Here is a 27,550-nt window from a genome sequence, read left to right on the forward strand (position 1 = left end):
ATGTCCCAATGGTGAGTAAAATTGCTATAACAAGGGACATTAACGCTGCTCATCTTTTTAATTCATACCTGTTATATCAAACTGGAAAGCGGAGTATTGTTGACTAAAACTGCAGGCACATTTACAAAATGTGAAGTATTGATGGAGCATCAAGGACTGACCTACGCTGCCAATGTTACATACGTACCACACAGGCGGGGAGTTCCGGTCCTCTGAAATGAGGCGAACGCGGAAGTAACTAAAAACTGCATTCTATCAAAAGGCCACCAGGTGGCTACCGTTTTGGTGTCAAAAGGACTTCTGTCTCTATACAAGTCAATGGAGAATTCACCAACTTCTCACTTGATTTCTAACCTCAGTAAACGTTTTCAAAATGTGTTTATGGTCTCAATCGCTAGTTTAAAGCCTTCTTCAATGCAGTATGATGTTCATTTGTGAAATTTTGGCCTCCCTGATTTTATATTTGACGATAAAGCAGGGTATGCATTAGGGCGTGGCTACATCGTGTTTGACAGGTTGATTGGTTCACAGGTTCAGGAGGGTGCCTCATGCTCCTCCTGATGCCCATATAAGTAGAATCCGTGTTTTTATTTTTCCCGGCATGCACCTGAAATTTTCAAGATGGCGCTCCTCAGATCCGAAACTATTGGCTTCCGAGCAGCAGTCCACAATCCAATGGGTGACATCACGTATGTTACGTCCATTTCTTATATACAGTCTATGGTACTTCATCACAGTTTTTTCGTGCATCAATAACAAGTCATGTTGAACACAAATGGCTGTACACGTCCATGAGAACTCCGCAGATTTCACTGTAGTTCAGATAACTAGCTCCAGTTCAAGAAGCCCAACCAAGAGAGAACGTATCCGATTGGTTGTGTAGCAGATGTGCTAGTTAACCCTTTCCTCAACTATATGTGCCTGTTTCCATAAGGTCAGCTCTGAGTCAGTGAAAATTGGTATGGGAGAGAAACAAACGTATCCATGAAGACAAACAAATCCCTCAAAGTTTTGTCACCTTGTGGTCCTGTTGCACTTCTGTGCAATTCTCCATCTTGATTAGAGATTGCAGTTAAAAGAACAGTGTGGCATGCTGCAGCTCGTTTAGTCTCACACTCTCCACCTCAGTTTAGAGTTTATCCTCTCAAATAGGGCCCCACCCCCCCAAGGCATTCCAAACGTTCAATCATTCAGTGCATCCTCTGTTACAACAGTCTAAAGATGATCCTCCTGGTACTCTGATATTCCTTCACTTCCCACAGCTTTGTTGATGGTGTCAGTTTGGTCTGTAATGTTGGGTTCAAATCTCAACATTATATCCGTCATTTCAGCCTCCCTCAGCTTTAGAAAAAAACAGAGAGAGAATTAATCCACAAACAAGTGTAATTGCTGCATTCAGACCAACATTAGTGCTGCATGAAAAAACACATCCCACTCATTCTTTTGAATTGAAGTTGTTGGGTGGGAAAAATAACAGTGTAGATTCTGTAGATACCAATGGTAGATAGTAGATTTCTTCTGTTTCTAAACCTTTCAGTAGCCTATTAATCATGTTTTAAGACATAAATGGTGACTGGGAGGAATTTTGGAAATTTGGGGTAGCACTAGTCAAAGAGTCTTTAAGCTGTGTTTGAATGACGTCATTAGCAGATATAAGATAATATAAAGATAATAACATAAGAAGTACTTTATTAATCCCTTGAAGGGGAAATTGAATGTCACCTTCTCAAAAAAAACAGCCAAAATACAGCAAGGAAACATACAGGCAGTACAAGTTAAATGCAAAGCACCACATCAACATCAATCAAACAATCCACAACTTTCAGCAGTCAACAGCAATGTTCATTTAAACACCTCACTGCACCAGGTATAAAGGACCTTCTAAATCTTTCTGTAGAGCACTTTGGCATCACTAGTCTGGCACTAAAGGAGTTCTTCAGTTCACTAAAAACACCAAACAATGGGTGGTCCTTGTTGTGCAGGATGCTACTGAGTTTCCTGCCTACTCTCTTCTCCATGACCACTTCCAGTGAGTCAGGAGGCAAACCAATGATGGATCCTGCCTTTTTTATTAACTTGTTGATCCTATTTCTGTCCTCTGACTTCAACCCTGACCCCCAGCAGACAACAGCATAAAAAAGCACACTAGCTAAAATACAGTCGTAATAAGAAGCAGTAATATCAAGCAATAATGAACACTACATACGTAGAAAGACAAACTGCTCTCAACACAAGGCTAAGATTCAATAGTTCAACCTACGTTAAGGAATATTTCTATATTAACATTACGTCCAATGACTGAATGTAATGTTAAATGTGTTGTTCGTAGTGTCAAACCCACTGAGAATCAACACTCAACTGTGCAGCTATATGCAGTTTTTTGCCTGTTTTTACACTTGGATTTCCAGCTGCACATTGACAATATAATCACAGCTCTCATTAACCCTCCAGAAAAAACTCAGACAAGCTCACACAAGTCAATTGTACACTACTGTGGCACAATGGGCTCCACTCTCAATCCCCACTTGAAGACTGGGTACTGGATCCTCAGTGTAGTTAATCATGAAAAGACCAACAGTGACAGACACAGTGTGGCAATATTAAAAAAGTCAAACTGGAGTGCTGTCCTATTTTCTCTTTTTTTATGATACACTACTATTCTTGCCCAACTAAGGGATAGGTCCAGCTAACATGATGTGCCACATGGTTTATTACAATGAATAATCTGAGAAGTCGTCCATGGAAACTATTCAGAAAATGGCAAGCACTGGAAGGTGATTGGATGAGACATACGTCTAATATTTCTGGATTTGTTGGACCAAAGATAAAGGACACTGACTCCTGGATTTGGACCTTTCTGGGTGTCTAATGGAGAATTCAATACAGGGTATTACTCACTAGTGAAACAGTGAAAACAGTATTTTTTGTATGTGAGTATTGTATGCTCAGTTACCGGTATTTTTTTTTTAAAACCAATTGGTTAATCTCAGAATTACTTAATGTATTACTGTAACATCTTGAACAATGCACTCATCCGTACAGACAGCTGACAGACAAACTTTTCCACTTCAGCACACAAACAAAATACTAACTCCTTATAGTCACAAAAGGTCATGACACATAGGAACATTAAATAGAAACAAGATAAAATATGAATACAGTTGTAGGCAAAGGTTTGGGAGCCCCTTAAACAGCCTCTCTTGGATATGGAAAAAAACATTCTGCAAACATTAAATGCAAAGTTATGTATTATGTCATAAATTTGAATAAATAACAAAAAAGATAATTGTGGCATGTACACAAGTTTGGGTACGCTAGTTCTGAAGTCTCCAATTATTTTTACAAGGTCTCAGACCTTAATCAGGTCATTAGGCCTGAGGCATGTCAACTATTGTCATAAGTGAATGTCAGCTGGTGTCGTGTTGCAGCCAGCGACAAAGGAAAAATTGCACAGACTACTTCAAGAGATGCAAGTTGAAGGTTTTGGAATGGCTCAGAGACCCACTGTCCTGACCCAGACATGCAGATGGAAGGCTGGTCCTGCTCCAGCAAGGACTGACTTCAATCTATTTTATGTCTTTGCTACTGACAAATATCTATTACATTGTAAATCCTGAAAGTCAGTAGAAAGAGGGAATCATTTCTATGATACAGCTTAAAACTTTCAAGACTCATTGTACGGTTTCTAATAAGAGCTGTTTCTTTCAGATGACTTCAACAATACACATGCATTAGAAATATACAATAAAGTGTCATTTTTGTCGATAGGATTAATAAGGATATAATTTGGCGTTATCATTTATCACACGTTTTAAACTTTTTAATATCTAGTGATACATTCAAATGTCTGTCTTGTTATTGTATTGTCTTGTGTTTTATTTTGTTTTGTTTTTGTTGATGTGGACCTGCGGAGGCGTCCATAAATAAAGTATTATTATTATTATTATAAATGGTCTTCTCATACATCTTTCTACAGCTTGTCAGGATCACTTATAGAAGGACAAACAAATAAGTGAACAAATGTAACTGTTAGGTTACCAATAATTTTCACATACTTCCTTACATGCAAATAAGTAATAATAATAAAACATGCTATTTAATGTCAAACAGATAAAAAAATGATGTGAGCAAAACAGTTGTCCCAATCTTTAACTTCACCTCACAACAATTACTTTTTTTTAACAGTCAAAAGCTTTAACTTAATGTCATACCAGCTTCTCTAAGAGGACTGCTCTATAATTATTATTATTATTATTATTATTATTATTATTATTATTATTATTATTATCGTCATTATCTATTATTATACACCCTTGAATATTGCTGTTATTTCTCTCTCTCTTTTTATATTCTGCATTATCAGAATATCAAATGCGTTCCAATTGTACTCGGAAGTCGGAAATTCCGAACCCTAACCTAATCCTCGCTCAACTTCCGAGGTAAATGGAACGCAGTATATATGGTAGATTAGCATGCAAAATAAAATGTTATTAGAGCTCCACTTACTGAAAGACAGTGAGGCGAAGAACCTTTCAGGGAGTCTACAGTCTAACACACAGCAAGTTGTTATTAATTGCGGTCCGATACTGGCATTAAAAGTCGCCAAAAAGCAGCAGGAACATCAGATTCAGCCGGAGCTCTGGTTCATTGCTGAGCCACGTGTCACTAAGAGTCGACACAGCGATTCTGTCCAATCACTAACATGAAGTATTGTCCAATTCTTTCCATAATCTAAAGTGTTGTAGAAATGTGTTTTGTGAAATATTGTTGTCTTTTGTGAAATTATGTCTTTTGACCCTCATGGCCACGGTTATCTATGCATTAATGTTTGTGTTTTTCCAATATCCTAGAGAGGCAGTCTTTGCATATTTTCAATTAACAAAACAAAAAACAACGTGTGTCATTTTTAAGGAGGTCCTCAAGCTTTTGCATACAACTGTACTGAGTGACATTGCTAGTAACAGAGATTATGTCCACTTCTTTGTTTTACCAGATACTAATATCTAAACATTTTCCATAATGGTGGCAAGAATTGGCATTTAATGAGCTGTACATTTTCATGCCACAATCTGTCTGATTTCCTATCTTTCAGACAGCCATTGTTTGACTGCACATTTATTTCAGTGCAGTGCATTTAGATTAATTGTCCAAAAACATCCATGTTTTAGGATCATACAAAAATAATAATCAGATGAAGAGCAAAAAATAATCAATAAAAATAACATGCTTATAATACCATTAGCAGAAACTGCAGGACTCCTTCTAACAGTGTGAATCTGGTTGAAAAAATAGCATGCACAATATATTTTTACCATAACTGCAATAGTACCTGCATTTGCGTCTCACTGGGTGACAGGTTTCCATTGGCTGCTCTCTGAAAATAAAATGACATTGACTGAATTTATCTGGTGCTGGCAAGAAATATTACTATCTGCGCAATGAGAAAGGTTTAATTTATTCATCAACATTATATTTTTGGTTATATCATGGAATATCATTGGCTTTTATACTGATAATAGGTTGTAGCCTATATGGTGAATTTAATTCACACTCACCCTTTGGTCAGACCTCCTCTTGGTGAATTTGTAAAGGGCAAAAACCACCAAAGCCAGGACAATAATGAGGACCATTATCGTTATTGTCCCTGTCACGGCTAAAATGTTTGGTAAAGGAGAGATTAGAGATATGTTTCAATGACAATGCCAAACATTAAAACACAACAGAAATATATATTAGTCAAAACCCAAATAAAAATGACTTTCTTTGACTATTGTCCTTAGAAATACAAATTTACATCCAAAAACAATCTTTGAATCTAGAAAGGAAATTTGAATCTTATTTTTCGTTGCCAATCTATCCTTTTTGCACCCAGAGCTAGAAAATATGTCTATTTGTATGTACAATCAACGCAAGCATTCTTTAATTTAATGCGACATGTGATTGGCCTACTGCCACGGCGGCTACAACCTGTCTGCGGGTGGTGAAGTTGCCAACTAAACACTTTAAAGTGTGGCAACATTACACGCCTGTTACACCGGATAAAAGCAAGGGCACAAAATGTGTAATGGGTATCGAATAAAGTACTCAATTGGTATCTGTATCACTTTTAAGGTACTTTGAATGGTACTGGTATTGACATTTTTGAAACAATACCCAAAAGCCAAAGGTCCTTCAGATTGTTAATGTGAAAGGTGAAGTTCTGTTTGTTCAGGAGCAGTTAACAATATGAAATGCAGCCAAGCTATCTATCTATCTATCAAATTGCTAGGAAACCATTTGGTAACAGCCATCAAAGTTAAGCCTGCAATAAAATATGACGAATACGTCCTAATCAAGTCACAGAATAACATGTTATCTTGTAATTATGAGATTGTAATCATGATTATGACAATCAAAAGACATACAGTGCCTATTAAAGTATTCACCCACTTAGATGTTTTCCCCTTTTATTGCTTTTATAAATTAATAGTCAAGGGTACTGTTGTTATCAGTATGTCTTTCATTGTATATCCTCTTGTTATAAAGCATAGAGAAACTGTGGAGGAAATTCATTTCTTTATCTGTATTTCTCTATACATGTTATTCTGATCAACTGTGTAATTTTGAGAATGAGTAGTCTGTCTGTATTGCATGAAAGCTGTTCGGGTTGTATGCATAAATTGATTCTGATATTCTGTAATACATTCCTTAAATCTGAGATTGCTCTCAGGGTTATTAGTGAGTTTGTTAATTCCTTGTCCTTTCATCACACAGAGCAAATATTTGCTTCTACAGAAACATGTTACACAGACTTATTCAGATTTTTAAAAAACCGAAAACAAATATTTCCACTGGTGAATTATTATCATAGAAATACATTACACTTAAGAAGACTAAAATTGTATTCCAGTCGGTAGTTATTTGGACACTTTTTTGTGTGATTGGTGTCAAACATGGTGTGATTTAACTCAGAGCTGCTTTGTAAAAAAAAAAAAAAAAAAAAAACTTACCAGCATTGCTCACACTGTTTCGATTTTGTTTATCTATGGAAAGATATGCAGGAAAAAAACAAATTCAATTGTAAATTTACAGCGTAAGACAAAGAAACTACTGTGTATTCATTGTTTTCAATGTATTCTCTGTTGTTATATTGCACAGAGGAGAAAGACACAAGACACACATTACATGACAGCACCAAATTGTAGCTAAAGAGACTTATATTTTTCTCAGGAGTTAGCGAAGACTCAAACAAAGTTAAATTAGATTAAATACCAGAAGTAGCCAGAAAGACAACGCCAGAGACAAACACATACTAATGTACTAATGTTATTCTGTGGCTAATCCACCAATTCACTACAACATTTGCAATAACAAGTTGATATGGTGATAATACACTCACTGGCATCTTTATAAGGTAATCCAATTGCTACAATCCAATACAACAGCTCTCCTATCAATTCTAGAAGGTGATAACTGTACTTTATGTTATTATTGAGGTCATAGTGGGTGATGGTGGTGTATTAAGGTGCATTATATTGAATGGTGTTCCTAATATTTTGTCCACCCCATTAACATACATGAGGGGAGCAAAATATTTTATAAACACCATTCAATATAATTCACCCTCGTACACCACCTCAGTAATAAACATAAAGTAGAATTATCACTTTTTTGACAATATCAACAAAAAACGATTGAAACTGAATGTATGAACTTGGAAATGTAAAGTGCTTTATTATAATCATTATTAAATGTAAAAGTTATGGCAGAACTGTTGTATCGGATTGAATAAGATTGCACAGGTGTACCTACTAAAAAGGCCAGTGAGTGTATTTACTGTTTGTTGTGCAGCACCCATGTACAACCTCCACCCCCCCCCCCCCCCCCCCCCCCCCCCCCCCGAAGAAAACAAGCAAGATAAGTAAACATTTAGAAAGTTAGGGAGACAAAATAACACCTAAACATGCGTTTTTGGTCACAGAAACATAAAGAAAAACAAACACATGAAGCAAAGAAAAGACAGAAACTACCAAGGCTTTTTCAATCGCTGCATGCAAAACCACAAAAGCAAGACAGAGGCATATACATACATACACACATGCATTTTTTGCCATATAAATATAAGCAGCCAGCAGTATTTATTACAAAACATATAATGTTGCATTACACCACATTTAGGCTGATATTGCATTAAGCCCCTTATTATTACTTTATGTTATCTCTCCCTGATATATTATGCAATGTCCGAAACAATGATTGTATCTCATTATAGCAGAAGCTTCTAAAACTTGTCATCAGACCGTCTGTTCTGCATTTAATTGAAGTTTGGCCCTTCAAATTAGATTCCATTAATGCATATTCTTTCTCGAGTTGGCCAGAAAATGTTCTCTCTCTCTCTTCCTCTCCCTGGCAGCTTGACATTGCTCTTCGTGGACATTTTTTCTCCTCAATGACTTCTACCCAGCAATGAGCTTCTTCAGATCTTGTCCACTTAACCTCTCTTCACCACTTTGTCCTGCTCTGAGATCCAGTTTCAGTTTTATAGCCGGAGTCCATGCATCATTGGCAGTAGAGATCTCCCTGTCAGCACGGCTGTTATTTTTCAGTTAAGTTTCGCATTGCTGTACTGCCGTGCCTCAGCTGCTTCAATGTGTTAGATCGTATTATGTTGTGTAGGGTTAGGGTTAGGTTTTTTTTTTTGAAGTTGAAGGCAATTTGCTGTTCACACAAAGTTGATAACGGATAACAAGATTCTTTGCATCTTTGACTAAGACAAACTCAAAATAATGACAACACTTCCAACTGTTACAGTATGCCTCTATTCCTCTCCCTCATCCTCCATCCATCACTTAACCTTTTGGCTAGTAGCTGACATGACCAGCCCTGACCTGCCAGTACATGTCATCATTACATAACCCACCAATGATAAAAAGCTAATCACATTCTGGCAACGCATTAATGCGGTGTTACTCAGATTACTAAACTAAACTAAAACTAAACTACTAAACTTAGAAATATAATCAAACATTAACAATTATTACCCATGCTCCCATGATCTGCAGGCATTGTAGCTGTTGTTGTTGGTGTTGCTGTTGTTGCTGTTGTTGTCATCGGTGTTGCTGTTGTTCTTGTTTGTGGTGGTGGTGTTGCTGTTGTTGTTGTCGGTGTTGCTGTTGTTCTTGTTTGTGATGGTGGTGTTGCTGTTGTTGTTGCTGGTGGTAGTGACAATGTTGTAGTTGGATGCAGTTGTTGGAGTGTTGTTATTTTTGGTGGTTGTGGTGTTGTTGTTGTTGTTGACGACAGTGTTGTTGTTTTTGTTGTTGGTTGTGGTGTTGATGTTGGTGGTGATGTTCGATCTAAAATTGCAGGCAACTCAGTAAGAAGTAGGGCTTTGGAGGCACTAAAAGCAATAGTGGTTGTAATATAGTCGTGAAAAGAAGCATATTTATAGTAGTAGTGGTGGAACTAGAGGCAATATTTAAGGGTACAGGAAACTTGAAATTGAGAATTTGTAACTGAATAGGTGTTAATAACCATCAGCTCTTAGAAATTTCCTCAATTACTTTTAGCTGCTCCCCAGTGTTCATTTTGACACCTGAATTTTGATTAAGTACATAGTCTAGTAAGTTTGGACAAAGATGTATATTTAACACATTTCAAATTGGATTCTTCATCAACAAATACTTTGTTACTAATTTATTTAGATTTGAATCATCTTCATTTCTGTGCTCACTTGTTTCGTCACACAGAGAAGAAAAATAATGACAGGTGTATGGTCTTCAATTACTAAAGACAAAAAGCTAAATGGCATCATTTTAATATATTTTAATTCTAAATGATGAGATATTAATGCATACATAAAAATACATATAACATAATGTAATTTCTTCTACTTGCTTTGATTTTTTTCTTTTCTTTTTTGGGCATATTAAATCTTCCATAGCCATGCCAAATAGTACAGAATAAACATGTACATTTGACTGGACCCCATTTTCCCCAATTTCTAGTTTATTTTCTATTTCTTTTGTGTATTATATCAGCACTGAGCACAAAAAATTATTATGTAACTATATTAATTGTATCTGTTACTTAATGTGTTTTGTAACTTCAAGTGATTTTAACTGTGTATAAATGTAGAGGAGGCAGGATTCAGGCAAGCAGGACTAAATCAAGTTTTCTGTACCCTTAATGGAATATTGCACTGTAAACAGTATTCCATTGTAATCACTGATTAAACACAGGCCCTGGCAAAACAAATGCATAACAGTTCACCTTTGCTATCTTTTAACAGGACAAAGAAGGCAAACTACACTGCTCAAAAAAATGAAGGGAACACTTAATCATTACAGTATAACACCAAGACAGTTCAACTTCAAGGATATCAGGGATTTCACCTGCTTTGGTGCATATTAAAGGGACAACAGGTGCAATGGAGAGGCAAAGCAAGACAAGCCCAAAATAGGTAATGGTTTTACATGTGGTGTCCACAGACAGCTACTCTCTCCTTATCCTTCCCGACTGATTCTTCTCTAGTCTTGTGTCCTGCTAGTGTCCTTGTCACTACCGGCGGCATGAGGCGGTATCTGTAGGCCAATCAGGTTGCACAGTTAGTCCAGCTCCTCCAGGATGGCACATCCATACGTACAGTTGCAAGGTTTGCCGTGTCTCCCAGCACAGTCCCAAGATGATGGAGGAGATACCAGAAGACCGACCTTTACATGACAAGAGCTGGACAGGGCCGTAGAAGGGCATCAACCCAGCAGCAGGACCGGTATCTGCTCCTTTGTGTGAGGAGGAACAGGAGGAGCACTGCCAGAGCCCTTCAAAATTACCTCCAGCGGGCTACTGGTGTGCATGTTTCTGAGCAAACTCTGTTAGGAACAGACTCCATTAGGGTGGCATGAGGGCCCAACATCCTCTGGGACCTGTGCTCACAGCCCAGCACTGTGCTTGATTGGCATTCACTAGAGAACACCATAATTGGCAGGTCCACCATTGGCGCCCCGCTCTCTTTACAAATGAAAGCATGTTCAAATTAAGCACATGTGACAGGTGTGAAAGAGTCTGGAGATGCTGTGGTGAACGTCATGCTGCCTATAACATCATCCAGCATGACTGGTTCGGCGGTGGGTCAATGATGGTCTGGGGAGGCATGTCCTTGGAGGGTCACAAAGACTTCCTGACAGACCCTGACTTCTGTTAGGTACCGGGATAAAATCCTCAGAGCGATTGTCAGACCTTACGCTGGTGCAGAGGGCTCTGGGTTCCTCCTGATGCAGGACAATGCACCAACCTATGGGACGTTATGTACCAACACAGCCAAATACATCCACAGAATGTCCAGGAACTGTCCATGTCTGGGAGGAGATCCCCAGGACACCATCTGCTGACTCATCAGGAGCATGCCCAGACGTTGCCAGGAGTGCATACAGGAACACGGGGGTCATACACACTAGTGACATCATGAATTACTATGATGAAATTCAGAGAAGTTGGATCAGCCTGTGATTTAAATTTTTCACTGATGTGTGATTTTGAATCCAGCCCTCAATGGTTTGATTTTGGTTTCCATTGACTGTCGTTAGATCATTTTGTTCTCAACAAATTATATAATGTACATCAGCAAAGAATTTCAACTTGAATAATTCGTTAATCAAGATCTCATGTGTGATTTAAGTGTTCCCTTAATTGTTTTGAGCAAACCTACATGATCTTCCATGTAGGTTTGAGTATGTTTTCTCCTAAATAAAGTCAGATTAGACACTCTGCTTAACCAGACTTTGGACATTTCTTTTATTACTTCATCAATTATAATTATCACCTCTTTTCACTCGGTTACGTCATCCCATCTCCTCTAGAAAAATTAAACATGTCTCACTAGAGTTTAGGAAAAACTACAGAAAACTAGAGTTTCTTCAAGGTGTAGTTTTAAATGTATTTGTAAGTTTTAACATTGTCCAGAAAAACCTCATGCTACATTAAATAGCAAAAACAAAACATTAAGCAGGCATCAATAACGAGAAAAAAATAATGAAAACAATGTGTCAGCCAAACAATACAGCTGGTTCATGCAGAAAACATCTCTAGCAGCTATAATGACTAGAAACATGAACATGATACAGTATGTCACAGGATGGTGAGACAATAACATGAACATTGAGACCCTGAAGCATCAGGCCATGATCTTTTTAATCAATCGAACTAAAAAGCTTCAGGCACTTCAATTCACAATCAATAAATGACTTACCAAACTCTCCTTCAGAGAACTTGCATATCCGAGTCGCTGAAAAACACATAAGATCAGTGAATGTAAATTATTGGTAAAGCAATGTAGTGTAAAATATCTCAAATTTATATCCTGTAAAAATGAACAGCTGATAACAAGACAAGCTGAGGGTCTGCTAAAACAGAAACAGGTGCACATAACTCCCAACACAGCAAACATACTCACGATAGTTGCAGAAGTCAGATTCTAGAATGAAAAAAAGAAAATCTACATTAGGAAATGTCTCATTTGAACAAGAACAAATTGCAATTGTGACCACACTAACACAGAACTAAATTGATCATACAGTTTGTATTAATTGTAGAATTAGATTTCTTCCAGTTCTACTTGAGCAATAAACCACAACCATCACACAATTGCTTCAGACCACAATAGATATATCTTTGGGGAAAAGATTAGCTTTGGGGCTTAACATATTTAACATTGGTGGTAGTAGCTTTGCTCGTAGACAGCAGCAGTAATAAAAACAGTGGTTCGAGAGGGCTGTTGCACAAAACCTAGATAGCTTCAAGTTGAAAAGGAGTTGCTGCCCTCTGTGTTTTTCACATCCAGCAGTGATGTCATGGTGTCCAGGAGCTCACCTAGACATCACTGCTGCAAGCTGAGGAGTTAAACCACCAGAGGTTGAGTAAAGCAGCTCAGCTACTTCCTATCCAGTAATATATACCTGACTCCTCTCAGATTGTCCAGAGATCGACTGATTGTCTTTTAACCAAATATGGTAACTGCTTCGGACAAATTCTCTGTATTGGACCCTGATGATCTTTATGTTCATCAGTGGTTCAATATCTCCTGACATCACCTAGTCCTGGATCATTCCACTCAACATACAACTTCATCGCCACAGTCTTCCAACAGTCTCTGCTCTTCCTGTCCCACTACACCACCTGCCTTGGCACAATAAACTCTCTTTCAAACCTGTTATTCCTAGTCTTGTGTTCTACCTTAAGGGGGTCAAATATTCTTACCCTTCATAGGGACATCATAGACTTTCTTCGCCATGCACATGAAGTGATAAGTGTGTATTGTCACATTTTTTAATATTTTCGAGGGGGTATCACACTGTTTTTTCAAATCGTCCAAGCAGTTTGCATCACAATCCTAAAGAAGAAAAAGAAACAACAGATTAATCAGTTAAGCATGAAAAACAATATTGCAAATCATTGGGGGTATTAAAATATAAAATTAGCATTCTTTACAAAGGAAAGGCAGAACTTCAGATACATGAACAGTAAAAAAAATAAATAAATAAAAATGTAAATGTATATCAAAACTGAAAAATGGCTGACTCACCTCAGGGCAAATGCAGTCACATATTATACTGCCGATTCCTTTATACGGGTCATCATTGCTCCAATATTTATATAACGTACACATCACATCATACTGCACAAGAAACACAAAATGCTCACACTTAAACAATTGTATATAACTCAGTCAGTACCTACAGAGCAATATCATTTGGCACATACTGACATACCTTGATATCATTCGTCTCCCCAAATTTGAACATTTCAGTGTTATTAGTGTGGTTTGACTGGGAAGAAACAAACAAAAAAATTAGTTTCTAATCCTTTTTGCACCTGTCATTATTATTATGTTTACAATGGTGATGAAATATTCATTACCAATAACAATGATAAATGCAACACAATGTCTTTCACCATGTAAGAGTTTGATTTGATCATGTTATATTTATTATGTTGTGTTTGTCGTAGTTGTATTTTTATTTGTAGTTGTAAGTTTAATTGCTGTTACAAAAGTCTTTGAGGGTCTTCATCATGATATCCAGTGGCCATCTATTCTCTGACACTTTTGCTACGATTGATATTAAGTGACCTGGACTGGGTTGCACCAGCTGTTTGTAGATCTTAAATCTGAGTTTGAAATTAGTAGTCACTCGGAACTTAAGAAAGACTTAACAAACAGATTAGTAATTTAATACACCATTAAAACGAAGGAAATGTTTTATGCAGTCAACATGTTAGTAATGTGTTAATCCGTCAATCTAGCATCACAAGCAGTAACATAACTTTGAAATAATAGTTTTTGGTGCCAAAACACAAACTATATCTGTCACATATGTATATAAACTTAACTGCTAATCCTTTTTCAGTGTAATGGTATTCATTCCATTTATAAATGAGAAGGAAATATCCAATTAAGTTAATTTAGCTATAGAAACTAATTACTAAAAATTATATTGGCATAATGTTGTTTGTCATTTGAAATATATTGTGTTCTCTGAAATATAGAGTCTCAGGTCAGATATTTTGACCTGTCTTTAGAAGGTCTTCTTTTTCTTAATATAATCTTAATGTGAATGTGTCTCATATAAGTAACATTAGTTGGTTTAATCATCTAGCTAATGCAACAGTTCCTCCTGGAAGTTAGTAAATTTCAAAACTTTAAGAGCTTATAAAACCTTTAAATATATCGACAATTTAACAATTAAATTAAAGAAACATGGTGCAAGAACATTTACACTACCAAAATGTATTTTTATATGATTTGGACACTTTGTAACTGTTCATTAAAGTAGACAAGACATAAATTGTAGGACAGTGGTGACCCTTCCTTAACTTCCTTGCTCTTCTCATTTTGCAGGTGACTAATTATTCTGCAGAAGCTTTGCAAAAGTTAGAAACTTTAAATAGAACATAGGCCTACCCATTGTTCAAAATTGAAGTAGTCTTCACAGTTCCCCTTTGAAAGGTCAATCGTGTTCAGGAACACCTACAACAACAAAACATTCAACAGCAGTATTAAAAGTCCAGTCTGAGGTCTGTAAACCCTTTATCATTATAAAGATCAGCTTGTTTGCTACTCAAATCTTCCCACATATAAATGGTGCCATCTAACAGGTTTCCCGCGTATCATTATGGAAGGGTCATCCCAAATTGGTATCCACAGGGACTGTGTGACTGTGTGATTCCTTAGTATGGCTATCTTCTTCAAAATAGAGTACACAATGCTTAGATGTGTGTGGGGAAAACCTTTGCTTAAATTTTGATAAAAAATGGGTCCAAATGATTGGACGTGACAAATTGCAGATCAATACTGACCGAAGATGGTTTAGGTTGACTGGATCTGTCTTCAGAAATGCGTGCATAGTGAAGACCAGTAATACGACTGAATATTTGGCCGAACCCTCTCTTGTCTTTTAGTATTTGCTGACTTATAACCCTAAAACACAGTTTTTCCTGTTCACATAAAATGATCATGAAGTTTATTAATTTACTTGTATAGATTAGCAGGGAACGGCAACATATTGAACATGTAGAATAATTTCAGGATGGCCATCTTTTTTATGACATTTATGATATTTTGCCCCAAAGGCGGAGGTTGAGACCTTTCCATCTTTCAAACTTGTTTCTCTAGAGCTGGGACAGTATTTACTTTTGTTATGTTATTAAATCAGAAGGAAATATAATACCAAGACAAGTGAGGCCATTTTTCAAGAAGTTAATATTGAGAACGCGCAGATCCGCCTTTGTATACGGTTCAGAAAGAAGAAGGGTCTCTGAAGAGTGTCTTGATTGATAGTTGTGGCCGAGTAAGAAACAGGTTAACATCGTCTGTATACAGGGGAACCTTTATCAACCTCATTAGCTATAGTAACACCATGTATGTTTTTATTCAGCAAAGGGGAAATGGGTATCTTTGGTTGATCCCTCTGTGCATATTTTTTAAATAACAGAAAAATAAATTAGTCCAAACAATACAGCAGGTCAATGAGTTACATTTGTATCATTTATACAATCATAGAGAAGGTGTCAAATTCAGGAGTTATGCACTCCAGTCCGTTTCTATTTATTTTATTTTATTTTATTTTTTTGTTATTTTTAAATATACATATTCCTGTTAGACAAGTTTGTGTCCTTATACACAAAAAATAGTTCCTCCTGTGTGAACATTCAGTAAGCATTGACAATTAATTTATACAAATCCAGAACAGACTAATATCTTAGCCTAAGATTTTGATATCTAAGATTTTGGTATCACAATTCAAAATTAGTATAAGGCACCAGCTCTCACATAAACTAAAATCCTTAACTATTTGAATAAATCACAATTATTAATGCTGTATTACAGATTCCTCTTAGATATTATTATTAAAAGGATCCAAAAGTGTAAGAGTGTGTGTTCTACTCTCTAAAGTTAGATGGGAGACTTAAAGAGATGTCATTTGACTGTACTTTCTTACAAGCTACAAACACCTCCCTGCCAACTTTTTGTGCTGCTTGCTATGCATACACCAAATGCAAAGGAAACATACTTACAACAAGAAATAGTAGAAGGTCACGAATTTTCATGATGTCATGCTGCAACTGAACATCCAGGCTCATACTACGGAGGGAGAAGCAGAGAGCAGAAGAAAGAGTTATCATAGAGTGCTGTATGGGTGGGTCAACTTTCACACACTCACACACACACACACACACACACACACACACACACACACACACACACACACACACACACACACACACACACACACACACACACACACACACTGATGTCCAATAGTAGAAAACACTAACGACAGCCAGGGATTATTGTCTGTATAGAGGCCATTCTATGCTTCCGTTTATCCACTGATTGACTCAGTTTCCTGGTTTTCAACCACAACTGAGAGAGTTTGAGCATCATGCTTCAGCTTTTAGGGCGTACTCACACTAGGCGGAATCCTGTAAAACAGGAAGCACACATTTTATTTTTTAATATTTTATTTATTCATTTTTACAGAAGTTGTAGCATATCACTTTTGTAAAGCTACAGAACTTGTTTGACTCATCAATGTTTTGTAAGTTTGAGCCATGTGTTTATTAAGGTCTGAAATGAAACAAGATGAGAACTTAAATATTCCCAGCACTTTCTGTGATGTAGTATGCTTGCTTATCATAGGAAGTAATTAGAAATGACTCTTTACATTAAGGTAGTAGCCTAGTGAGAACAGGGGAATCACTTTTTTTTTCTCTTTTTCATCTATTTCCCGCAATTTCATCGCATAAAATTGCATAAATATCCCGCATATTCCATCGCATTTTTTAAGAAAACGTGCCGCATAATCAAGGATTTTTTCCCGCAACAATCACAAAATAACTTTAAGTTATCAACTGGTCTAAGGACCATCTGGACAAAGAGAGAAAACACCTAGATTTAAGTCACACGTCTGCATGTCTGTGTGTGTGTGTGTGAGACACACACACACACACACACACACACACACACACACACACACACACACACACACACACACACACACACACACAGACAGACACAGACACAAGTACAAATGTTCCCTATCAAACAAAACCACTGCCACTAGCATAATTTACATACCACTAAAGAATCTGTATGCATCACTTGTACCTGTCACTAATAATTTATAAACAACACTGAACACAACATACATGGTATTACTCAACATGTGGCGTATTTATTAGAAACCCCATTATATCCATCATGAATTAACTGTACTCCCCCTGCAATTCGTTCTTTGCCAAAAACAACGGTTGAGGACAATTGAAGGAAATGTGCAAGGCTGGTGAAACTCACATTCCACCACCACCACCGTGCTGGTTCATTTGAAGTTCCCTATCAACAGCCACTAAATAGTATACAGTCACTTTGCAACTCCCTGCTTTGATGCAGCGCTCAGACCTGTCATCTCCTACTGTGTAGTCACGTTAACACATGAGAGCGTAGGACAGGATGAGACAGAGGTCGCGCACGCATCAGTGCATAATTTACAACTTACACAAGACCCATGAGTCACACTTTGCAGGTGAGAATCTTACTGACTTCAGTATAAAACTTTTTGGCAGCAAACTGCAAATGTGCAAAGCAGCAGATTAATTTAAAAAAACAAAAAAACAAACCCCACATTCTCAATGACTGATGTTCTCATTTAATAGAGCTACTTTCCGGTGACTTTGAGCCTGTTTTAAGAGTGGTGAATGATGGTTTCATTTGTAGCCTTATGTTGCTTGGCTAGCCAGTTTCTACCCATCTGTCAACAGTCGCATTAGCACATGGCCTTTTGTTAAAACCTTTTGCCAAAATGAAATGTTTTTCCCAAAAATGAAAAAGGGGTGTTTTGGGCCTAACATGCAGTAAACAAGCCCAAGCCCATCGGCGCACAGATGAGTGCAAGTGTATTTGCTATTAGAAAACGTGGGCGCAGGATAACTGCATCAGTCATAAACTAGCAAAGACACTTGCGTCGCACCAGGCGCCGCTGTACACTGCTGTACGCCACTGTTCACTACTGTGTGTGCCATGCGTAAAGTAGGGCCCTACGACTGATTATACTATGGACAGTTCCTGGTGCTGAAAAGAAGAAGCTACAGCCTATAACTTGTCATGTTTACTGTTATTTTAGTAAAGCAGTGCTTCTCAGTCCTGGGCTGTGGAGTAGTTGGGTCTTTGAACAGGAGCAGCACCACTGCCAAGTTTTCTTTTTATATTCTCAAGTGCTATAGAGCCATCAGGAAAACTGTTCCCACAGTTCTGGAATTTGAGATGACTAGATTTAAGACCGTACAAATCTGCACATTTTGGTGGTTTTGCATACACTGTCACATACATTTATTTAAAAACTAAAATAATTGTACAGTTGAATAAATAACTAGGTAAATACATGTTTACAAGTTATACTAAAAAAAACATGAAGAGTGGAGAAATGGTTATTTAAAATGTTCAAACATTACCTTTAATTGTGCCAAAATTAGCTAGCTGTATAAAAAATTAGATTTTCTATAACGAAATTAGTACATTTTCAAAAATGTGTGAAATTGACCATAAATCGTCTAATATATTCCGATTAGAGCTGTCACAATATCAGAATTTCACTATACGATTCACTTGGCGAAAGGAATTCACAGTAATGATATTCTAGCCATATCTATAGAAAATTTGAAAAAATAATAATGTCAGTCAAATCATCTTTTACTTTTATTTAGTGTGTGTTTCGTCTGTTTTCTGGCAAATCTCAATAAAAAAGTGTAGGGAGATGGAGGAGAGAGAGTCTTTAACTATAAGTGTATAAAAGGACAATTACACTGACAACCGGATGAACTGATAAACAATGGTGTGTGTGTGTGTGGACGTGTGTGTGTGTGGGTGTGTGTGTGTGTGAGTGTGTGTGTGACTGGGTGGGGTTTATGTGTGGGTGTGTGTTTTGGGGGTGAGAATGGAAAGAAATGGAAATGATGATGCTGGATTATTTACACAATATTATCAGAACATAACATCATGGTTATCGTCAATGTCGCTATATAACATCTCATCACCATATCGTCTTGACAGTTTCTTCATGCAGAGCCCATTTTAGGAAGGAAGGTGGACAGGAAGGAAAGAAAACATTAAACAGCTTTGGCCTCAGCTGGCTTTGGCTACGGTTCTGAAGGTATATTACAAAGGTGTATTGTTTTAGGGCAAATCAAGGTTAGAAGTGGTGTGTCTACTATTCTTAGAGACAACATGCAATCTTCCCTGATTAATGATGATGCTTAAGTTGGGGATGAAGCCAAGGCTTGTTACTTGGTCTGCTGTTGAAGATGAACATGATAATCAAGCTGCATCTTCCATGGTATATATTTTTTTAAATGATTGAAGAGGCCTTTTAATTTTAAAACATAAACTCTATTGGGATTACTTTACTAATTCCACGAAGTTTTATGAGAATACATTTACTGACTCTCAGAGGGATATGAGAAAAAAACCCACATGGAAGATCACAAATGAAGTTATGAATTTAAAAAAGAAACAATAGCACATGACTGCACAGTTCAGATACAGTAGTAGATGACAGGGTCTAAGCACTGCATCCTCAAATCAGCTTCACCAGTTCATGATGAACTGAAATCTTCAAAACTTTTAAAAATGCCTTCCATACATCTCCAAACTACGGAAGCTTATTGCATTCATTCAATAAAAAAAAATACAGATCCTGTTTTTCTGAGTAATCTTTTCTAAAATCAGTTTTTCTGAGTAATTTTTTCTGTTTTTCTGAGTAATTTTTTTTTTAAATCAGTTTTTCTGAGTAATTATTTCTGTTTTTCTGAGTAATATTTTTGGATCAGTTTTTCTGAGTAATTTTTTTCACCCTGTTTTTCTGAGTAATTTTTTCCCCTTGTTTTTCTGAGTAATTTTTTCCCCTTGTTTTTCTGAGTAATTTTTTTCCCTGTTTTTTTGAGTAATTTTTTCTCTACTTCGAAATCTCGCGATAACACCTCACTTGCAAGTGACTCCTGCAGCTCCTGCTCCTGCTATGACCCGTCTTCAGCTCTCTACTCCACCGGGGTCAATTAAGGTGAGGCAAGTTACACACAGGGTATGATACACATGATTTCAGTTTAGTTAGCCGCGTTTGATTACATGTAGGACGATAGAGGGCACCGAGTGCTTTGTTGTGCTCTGTCTTTCAATTCAATGAAACTTTATTGATCGCTCAAATGTTGTGGGAACCATATATATCTATGGTGGGAACTGTGTGCCGTTGTAAAACCTCACCAGAACGAACGGAAAAGAACGGAGTAACGCAGCGTTCGGTAACGGAAACGTTATTAGTTACTGAAAAAAGTAACGGCGTTACTAGGCTAATAACGCGTTACTACCCAACACTGCTCATAGCCTATGAGTCATAGGCTACGATTAGCATATAGCTTAATATTATGACGGCATGTGGGCTCGTTTTATTTGTGCCAAGCCAATAAAATGGAAGAAAGGCGATTCACTTTTGACAAAAGAAACTGTCCGGCATGATGGAAACAAAACTGTTAGCGGCTAACTAAACTGAAATCATGTGTATCATACCCTGTGTGTAACTTGCCTCACCTTAATTGACCCCGGTGGAGTAGAGAGCTGAAGACGGGTCATAGCAGGAGCAGGAGCTGCAGGAGTCACTTGCAAGTGAGGTGTAATCGCGAGATTTCGAAGTAGAGAAAAAATTACTCAAAAAAACAGGGAAAAAAATTACTCAGAAAAACAAGGGGAAAAAATTACTCAGAAAAACAAGGGGAAAAAATTACTCAGAAAAACAGGGTGAAAAAAATTACTCAGAAAAACAGGAAAAAAAAAATTACTCAGAAAAACAGAAATAATTACTCAGAAAAACTGATCCAAAAAAAATTACTCAGAAAAACAGGAAAAAAATTACTCAGAAAAACTGATCAAAAAAAATTACTCAGAAAAACAGAAATAATTACTCAGAAAAACTGATCAAAAAAAATTACTCAGAAAAACAGAAATAATTACTCAGAAAAACTGATTTTAAAAAAAATTACTCAGAAAAACAGAAAAAATTACTCAGAAAAACTGATTTTAGAAAAAATTACTCAGAAAAACAGGATCTGTATTTTTTTTTATTGAATGAATGCAATAAGCTTCCGTACCAAACTACTCATTCATGTTTTAAATCTTTCTTTGGAAACTTTCCACGACAATTAAATCAGGCAAAAGTAATTCACCTTCTTAAAGTAGATGATCCATCCATATTTTCCAATTATAGACGAATATCAATGCTACCATGTTTTTCCAAGGTACGAGAAAAATGAGTTTATAATCGTTTGATGAAACACTCACTTCATTGGCCCTCACCCAACTTGTTAACAATATCCCAATAAGGAAATCCCTCTTGAAGTGTTTATTGATTTGATACAGCCAACCATGTTGTATTATAAACACACTCTGATATGGTTCAAAAGCTATCTGTCAGACAGAACAGAATTCATATAATAGAATAATTCATCATCAGATTATTTAGGATCTATATATGACCTCACCAAAAGCAAAAAATAAAAAATGGAGGCAATCTTAGAAATTAATTTAAAATGTTTCGCTTCATTGAAATACAACAACCTAACCTCCTGCATCAAGAGAACATTAACTTCCTGACAAAAATTCCTGCTTGTTTTGATCTCTAAATCACACCATATACAGTTGCAAGAAAAAGTATGTGAACCCTTTGGGATTACTTGGATTTCTGCATAAATTTGGCATAAAATGTGTTCTGATCTTCATCTAAGTCACAACAATAGACAAACACAGTCTGCTTAAACTAATACTGCACAAAAAATTATATGTTTTAATTTTTTTATTGAACACAACATGTAAACATTCACAGTGCAGGGTGGAAAAAGTATGTGAACCCCTAGGCTAATGACTTCTCCAAGAGGTAATTGGAGCCAGGAGTCAGCCAACCTTGAGTCCAATCAATGTGATGAGATTGCAGGTGTTGGTTAAAGCTGCCCTGCCCTATAAAAACACACACCAGTTTTGGGTTAGCTGTTCTCAAGAAGCATTGCCTGATGTGAACCATGCCTCGCACAAAAGAGCTCTCAGAAGACCTACGAACAAGAATTGTTGACTTACATGAAGCTGGAAAGGGTTACAAAAGTATCTCTAAAAACCTTGATGTTCATGTGTCTATGGTAAGACAGATTGTCTACAAATGGAGAAAGTTCAGCACTGTTGCTACTCTCCCTAGGCGTGGTCGTCCTGTAAAGATGACCGCAAGAGCACAGCGCAGAATGCTCAATGAGGTGAAAAAGAATCCTAGAGTGTCAGCTAAAGACTTACAAAGATCTCTGGCACATGCTAACATTTTTGTTGACGAATCTACAATAAGGAAAACATTAAACAAGAATGGAGTTCATGGGAGGACACCACGGAGGAAGCCACTGCTGTCAAAGAACATTGCTGCACGTTTGAAGTTTGCAAAAGAGCACCTGGATGTTCCACAGAACTACTGGCCAAATATTCTGTGGACAGATGAATCCAAAATTGAGTTGTTTGGAAGGAACACACAACGCTATGTGTGGAGAAAAAAAGGCACAAACCTCATCCCAACTGTGAAATATGGTGGAGGGGGCATCATGGTTTGGGGCTGCTTTGCTGCCTCAGGGCCTGGACGGATTGCTGTCATCGATGGAAAAATGAATTCCCAATTGTATCAAAACATTTTGCAGGAAAACTTAAGACCATCTGTCCGCCAACTGAAGCTAAACAGAGGATCGGTGATGCAACAGGACAACGACCCAAAGCATAAAAGTAAATCAACAACAGAATGGCTTAAACAGAAGAAAATCCGCCTTCTGGAGTGGCCCAGTCAGAGTCCTTACCTCAACCCGATTGAGATGCTGTGGCATGACCTCAAGAGAGCAATTCACACCAGACATCCCAAGAATATTGCTGAACTGAAACAGTTTTGTAAAGAGGAATGGTCCAAAATTCCTCCTGACCGTTGTGCAGGTCTGATCTGCAACTACAGGAAACGTTTGGTTGAGGTTATTGCTGCCAAAGGAGGGTCAACCAGTTATTAAATCCAAAGGTTCACATACTTTTTCCACCCTGCACTGTGAATATTTACATGTTGTGTTCAATAAAAAATTAAAACATACAATTTTCTGTGCAGTATTAGTTTAAGCAGACTGTGTTTGTCTATTGTTTTGACTTAGATGAAGATTAAAACACATTTTATGCCCAATTTATGCAGAAATCCAAGTAATCCCAAAGGGTTCACATACTTTTTCTTGCAACTGTATGTACATGCCAATATGCGACAACCAACCCCCGAAGTGACTGTGACAAACATTCCCGACTGGGAACAACCAGATGTTGGAGCAAAACTAAGAAAACAATTTAAACTATCACTTTCTCTTCATACTTTACAATGGTAATGATTGTTTTATTATAGACCCATTGTGTAAAAGCCTAGAAGAGAAACCCTGAAGAGTTGCATAGTTACATTTTCACTCTAAATGTCAAGTGGTTTAATCCAGAAATGACCTAGGAAGCCATATCTCACCCAAATCTTGGAACTTTTACCAACACTTTTTAACAGTTCCCTTTAAGGACCGAGATCTAATGAATGTGACAACCAACCCGCATGACAACCAACCCCGTTGTCCTCAACATATAGTCAATAACATTTGAAAGTCTACTGCTTTTGGTGGACTGGATTAAAGTACAAAATCACCCATGATTTCATTGAATTATTACTAGAATCAGTAAACAATCTGTTGTGTGACAGCTATTGTAGAAAGGAAGCAGGTTACTTTTTAATGATCCAACTAAATAATTGATAGATAGGACTACTCCACAATCTTTAATAATCCCTGACACTCAAATCCTAAAAATAGATTAGATTTAGATTAGATTAGATTATTTTATTTCGAATGTGTAAAACAAGAAAAAACAAAACAAAAACAGCATATAAAAAAAAAGAAAGCACAATGGTCTCTCTGAAAAAAGTGAACTTACACCTAACAGAAAACGGAAAACATGATGCAATGCACTTTCAACCACATCCGAAAGGGAGTGGGAAGAAGTATAGTCCATATTTACACATCCCCATATATACATCCACATCCACATATGTACACATATATACGTAGATAGATATACTTACATACCCACACATACAAACAACATGCACCTGAGTCAGTTAAACACCTCCATCCCTGTACCTCATAAAAATAAGTTCTTTATACCTCTTTTTAAACTGTATTATGTTTGGACATTCCTTGAGCTTTAGATTCAGACTGTTCCATAATCTCACCCCACAGACAGAAATACAAAAACTTCTCCTGGTCGTACGCACCCTAACACAGTTGAATTTAAACAATCCGCTTAAGTTATAGCAACCCTCTCTTTCAGTGAACAATCTTTGAATATTTCCTGATATTTTTTGCCCGAAACATAATAATAATACAACATGTACAATAAATTATTATAAATTCTTTGGTTTTCACAATGGCACCCCTTAGTTTAGCGTTAATGTGATGGAACACTGTTCTGTTATCCATCTGTATGTAAAAGGAGACTTTAAAAATGGTGATCTATCATAGGCAGAGCAGACGGTCACACTGAGCCAAAACATCCTGCTACACAATACATGATCCACTGACTATAAATAACCCTATTTACTAGAAAATGACTTTCATATCCAGCTAAATCATAACATCAAATTGCCCATATTTCTGACATGTAATGCTGGCTGAATTACATTTTCAGTCAACATAATCACAAAATGTTGAACATATTAGACAAGTTGCAAAAATGTAGATACTGAATGAATGAGTGAAATGTTTACAGACAGTGCACCTAGTCGTTAGGGCTGGGCAATAAATCAATATTATATATTATTTTATAGATATCGGCTTAGATTTTGAATATTGTAACATCATGATATGGGATAAGTGTCTTTTCCTGCTTTTAAAGGCTGCATTACTGTTAAAATGTAATTTTTCTGAGCTTAACAGACAGTTCTATTATCTGCTTTTATCCACTTAGTTATTATATCCACATTACTGATGATTATTATCAAAAATATCATTGTGTAAATATTTTGTGAAAGCACCAATAATCATCCCTACAATATTGTCAAAATATCGATATCAAAGTATTTGGTCAAAAATATTGTGATATTTGATTCAACCCATATCGCCCAGCCCTACTAGTTGGACATTTTTCCACCAAACTCTTGCAGTACAAAATATAATCTCAGAAAAATATGAAAAAACCCACACATGCAAGATCATAAATGAAATTATGAATAAAAAAAAACAATAGCACATGACTGCACAGTTCAGAGGTCTAAGCACTGCATCCTCAAATCAGCTGTGCCAGGTCATGATGAGCAGAAACCACCTTTAAAAAATGCCAGAAGTACTAGTGTTGCAATATTGAAAGTACTCAGCATCTCACATCATCCGACCACAGGCCGCCGTGCAGCTGCTGTGGCTGATCATACTTTCACTGATTCTATCTCGCACAACGCACGTAGCCTACAAACACAGAGACTGCAGACAAAATGATGTCTAAAGTCTTCTTGACGCACCACACAAAGCAAAGCACGACTCCACAACCGACCCCATAGAAAAACATCGCAGCGTTCATACTTTACCTTTAACTCCTTCCAATAATAGTGCAACTATTAATTGATTTGTTGCGTCTCAAAGGTTTCCCAGCTCGACTTCTACAGCTTAGACATGAAGCAGAATGTATAACTGTGACGGATCCTACCGTGCTGTGGTGGTGTCTGGGTTGTTGGTCTGCAGTAAGCCAGTGTGATACTTTACTTTCACTTTCCACCTTTTCTTCTCTCACCCACGTGCAACCCCGGGATTTCCAAATGTAACAGTGCCTTACATTTGACTGATTCGTCATCGTACGCAGTTTAGTTAAAGATACATGTGTGCGTTTCCTCAGAGGAATGAGTTTATTGTAAAACATGAAGTCTACTGTCACTGAGTCGTGGTGGTTCGATAATCAACGGCGTGTTTAACATGCTACACCCACTACGACCAAAGCATGGTCTGTAAGGTAGCATGACTAACCATAGTGCACACAGTGCTGGTATGAATGTGTCGGATTGCACAGGTTAAGAGGTCAAGGTGAAAGTTCAAGTAACTGTGAATAATTAGCCTGTTATCAGTTGTTGCACTTTATAGCAGTAAAAAACTTGATAGGCATCCTAGTTAAAGTCTTATTAGCTGTTTGAAATCTACTCTTTTAGATGTGTTCAATTTTTGGACACACACACACACACACACACACACACAAGCCACTTCCATTTAGTTCTGTTTGTGTGTCATCTGAACTCATGTTTCAATCAGGGAACAACTCCAGGTAATCTGATCTTTAGTAAAAAGGAGTGGTCAATGCCACAAATGGACTTAAATAGTGCAGAAACTTCTTCATTTTACATGTTATTACTTCTTGAGATTTTAAATGTTTATGAACCCTCACATTTTCATATTATTTTCAGGTTTTTTTTTTATATTAGAGATTCAATGTGAACTTAGACTTTTGGACCCTTTTATAGATGTGTGTGTGTGTGTGTGTGTGTAAGGTGTGGCCAATGATTGGTACTGTATATAAAGTATGCAGCAGCCCCCCCCCCCCCAATGAAATATGGTTGTTTGTTGCATGCATTTGTTGCACATAATTTACATAACTTACTTCTGATGTTAAAAGTCCAAAAGTAACTTAATATGTGAAATGTGTCTTAAATCTGTAAATGGAGCATTACTGTGATCGGGCAAAAATGTCAAAAAATGCACGTGGGATCTCCTGAGGCCTACTTAGAGCATTTGCAACATGACACAAACCGCTACAGTTCAACATTACTGTAGGTCTGTAGGACATGAGGTCACCAAGATTTCTTTCTCAACACATGCCAATGTGGCATGTTTGGACAAAATTTAGACCTGATAAATCTAAATATTGGTCAAATATTAAATTACTTAGTCAAATTGATGAGATAAGACAAAA

General features: G+C 37.0%; 1 protein-coding gene across 1 annotated transcript; it reads right to left on the reverse strand.

The window, feature by feature from the left end:
• Positions 1–545: 545 nt before the first annotated feature.
• Positions 546–26,506, reverse strand: LOC134000047 (mucin-2-like). Its single transcript, XM_062439355.1, has 13 exons — positions 26,300–26,506; positions 16,549–16,615; positions 14,936–15,001; positions 13,746–13,802; positions 13,559–13,651; positions 13,234–13,366; positions 12,431–12,451; positions 12,227–12,262; positions 9,021–9,335; positions 6,990–7,022; positions 5,556–5,653; positions 5,330–5,374; positions 546–1,341 (listed from the first exon to the last, which is right to left on the reverse strand). The coding sequence occupies exons 2-13, from the start codon at positions 16,612–16,614 to the stop codon at positions 1,216–1,218; spliced, it is 1,089 nt and encodes a 362-aa protein (XP_062295339.1). The 5' UTR covers position 16,615; positions 26,300–26,506; the 3' UTR covers positions 546–1,215.
• Between the last annotated feature and the right edge of the window lie 1,044 nt (positions 26,507–27,550).

Source organism: Scomber scombrus, chromosome 18 (assembly GCF_963691925.1).
Source record: "Scomber scombrus chromosome 18, fScoSco1.1, whole genome shotgun sequence".
NCBI classification, from domain to species: Eukaryota; Metazoa; Chordata; class Actinopteri; order Scombriformes; family Scombridae; genus Scomber; species Scomber scombrus.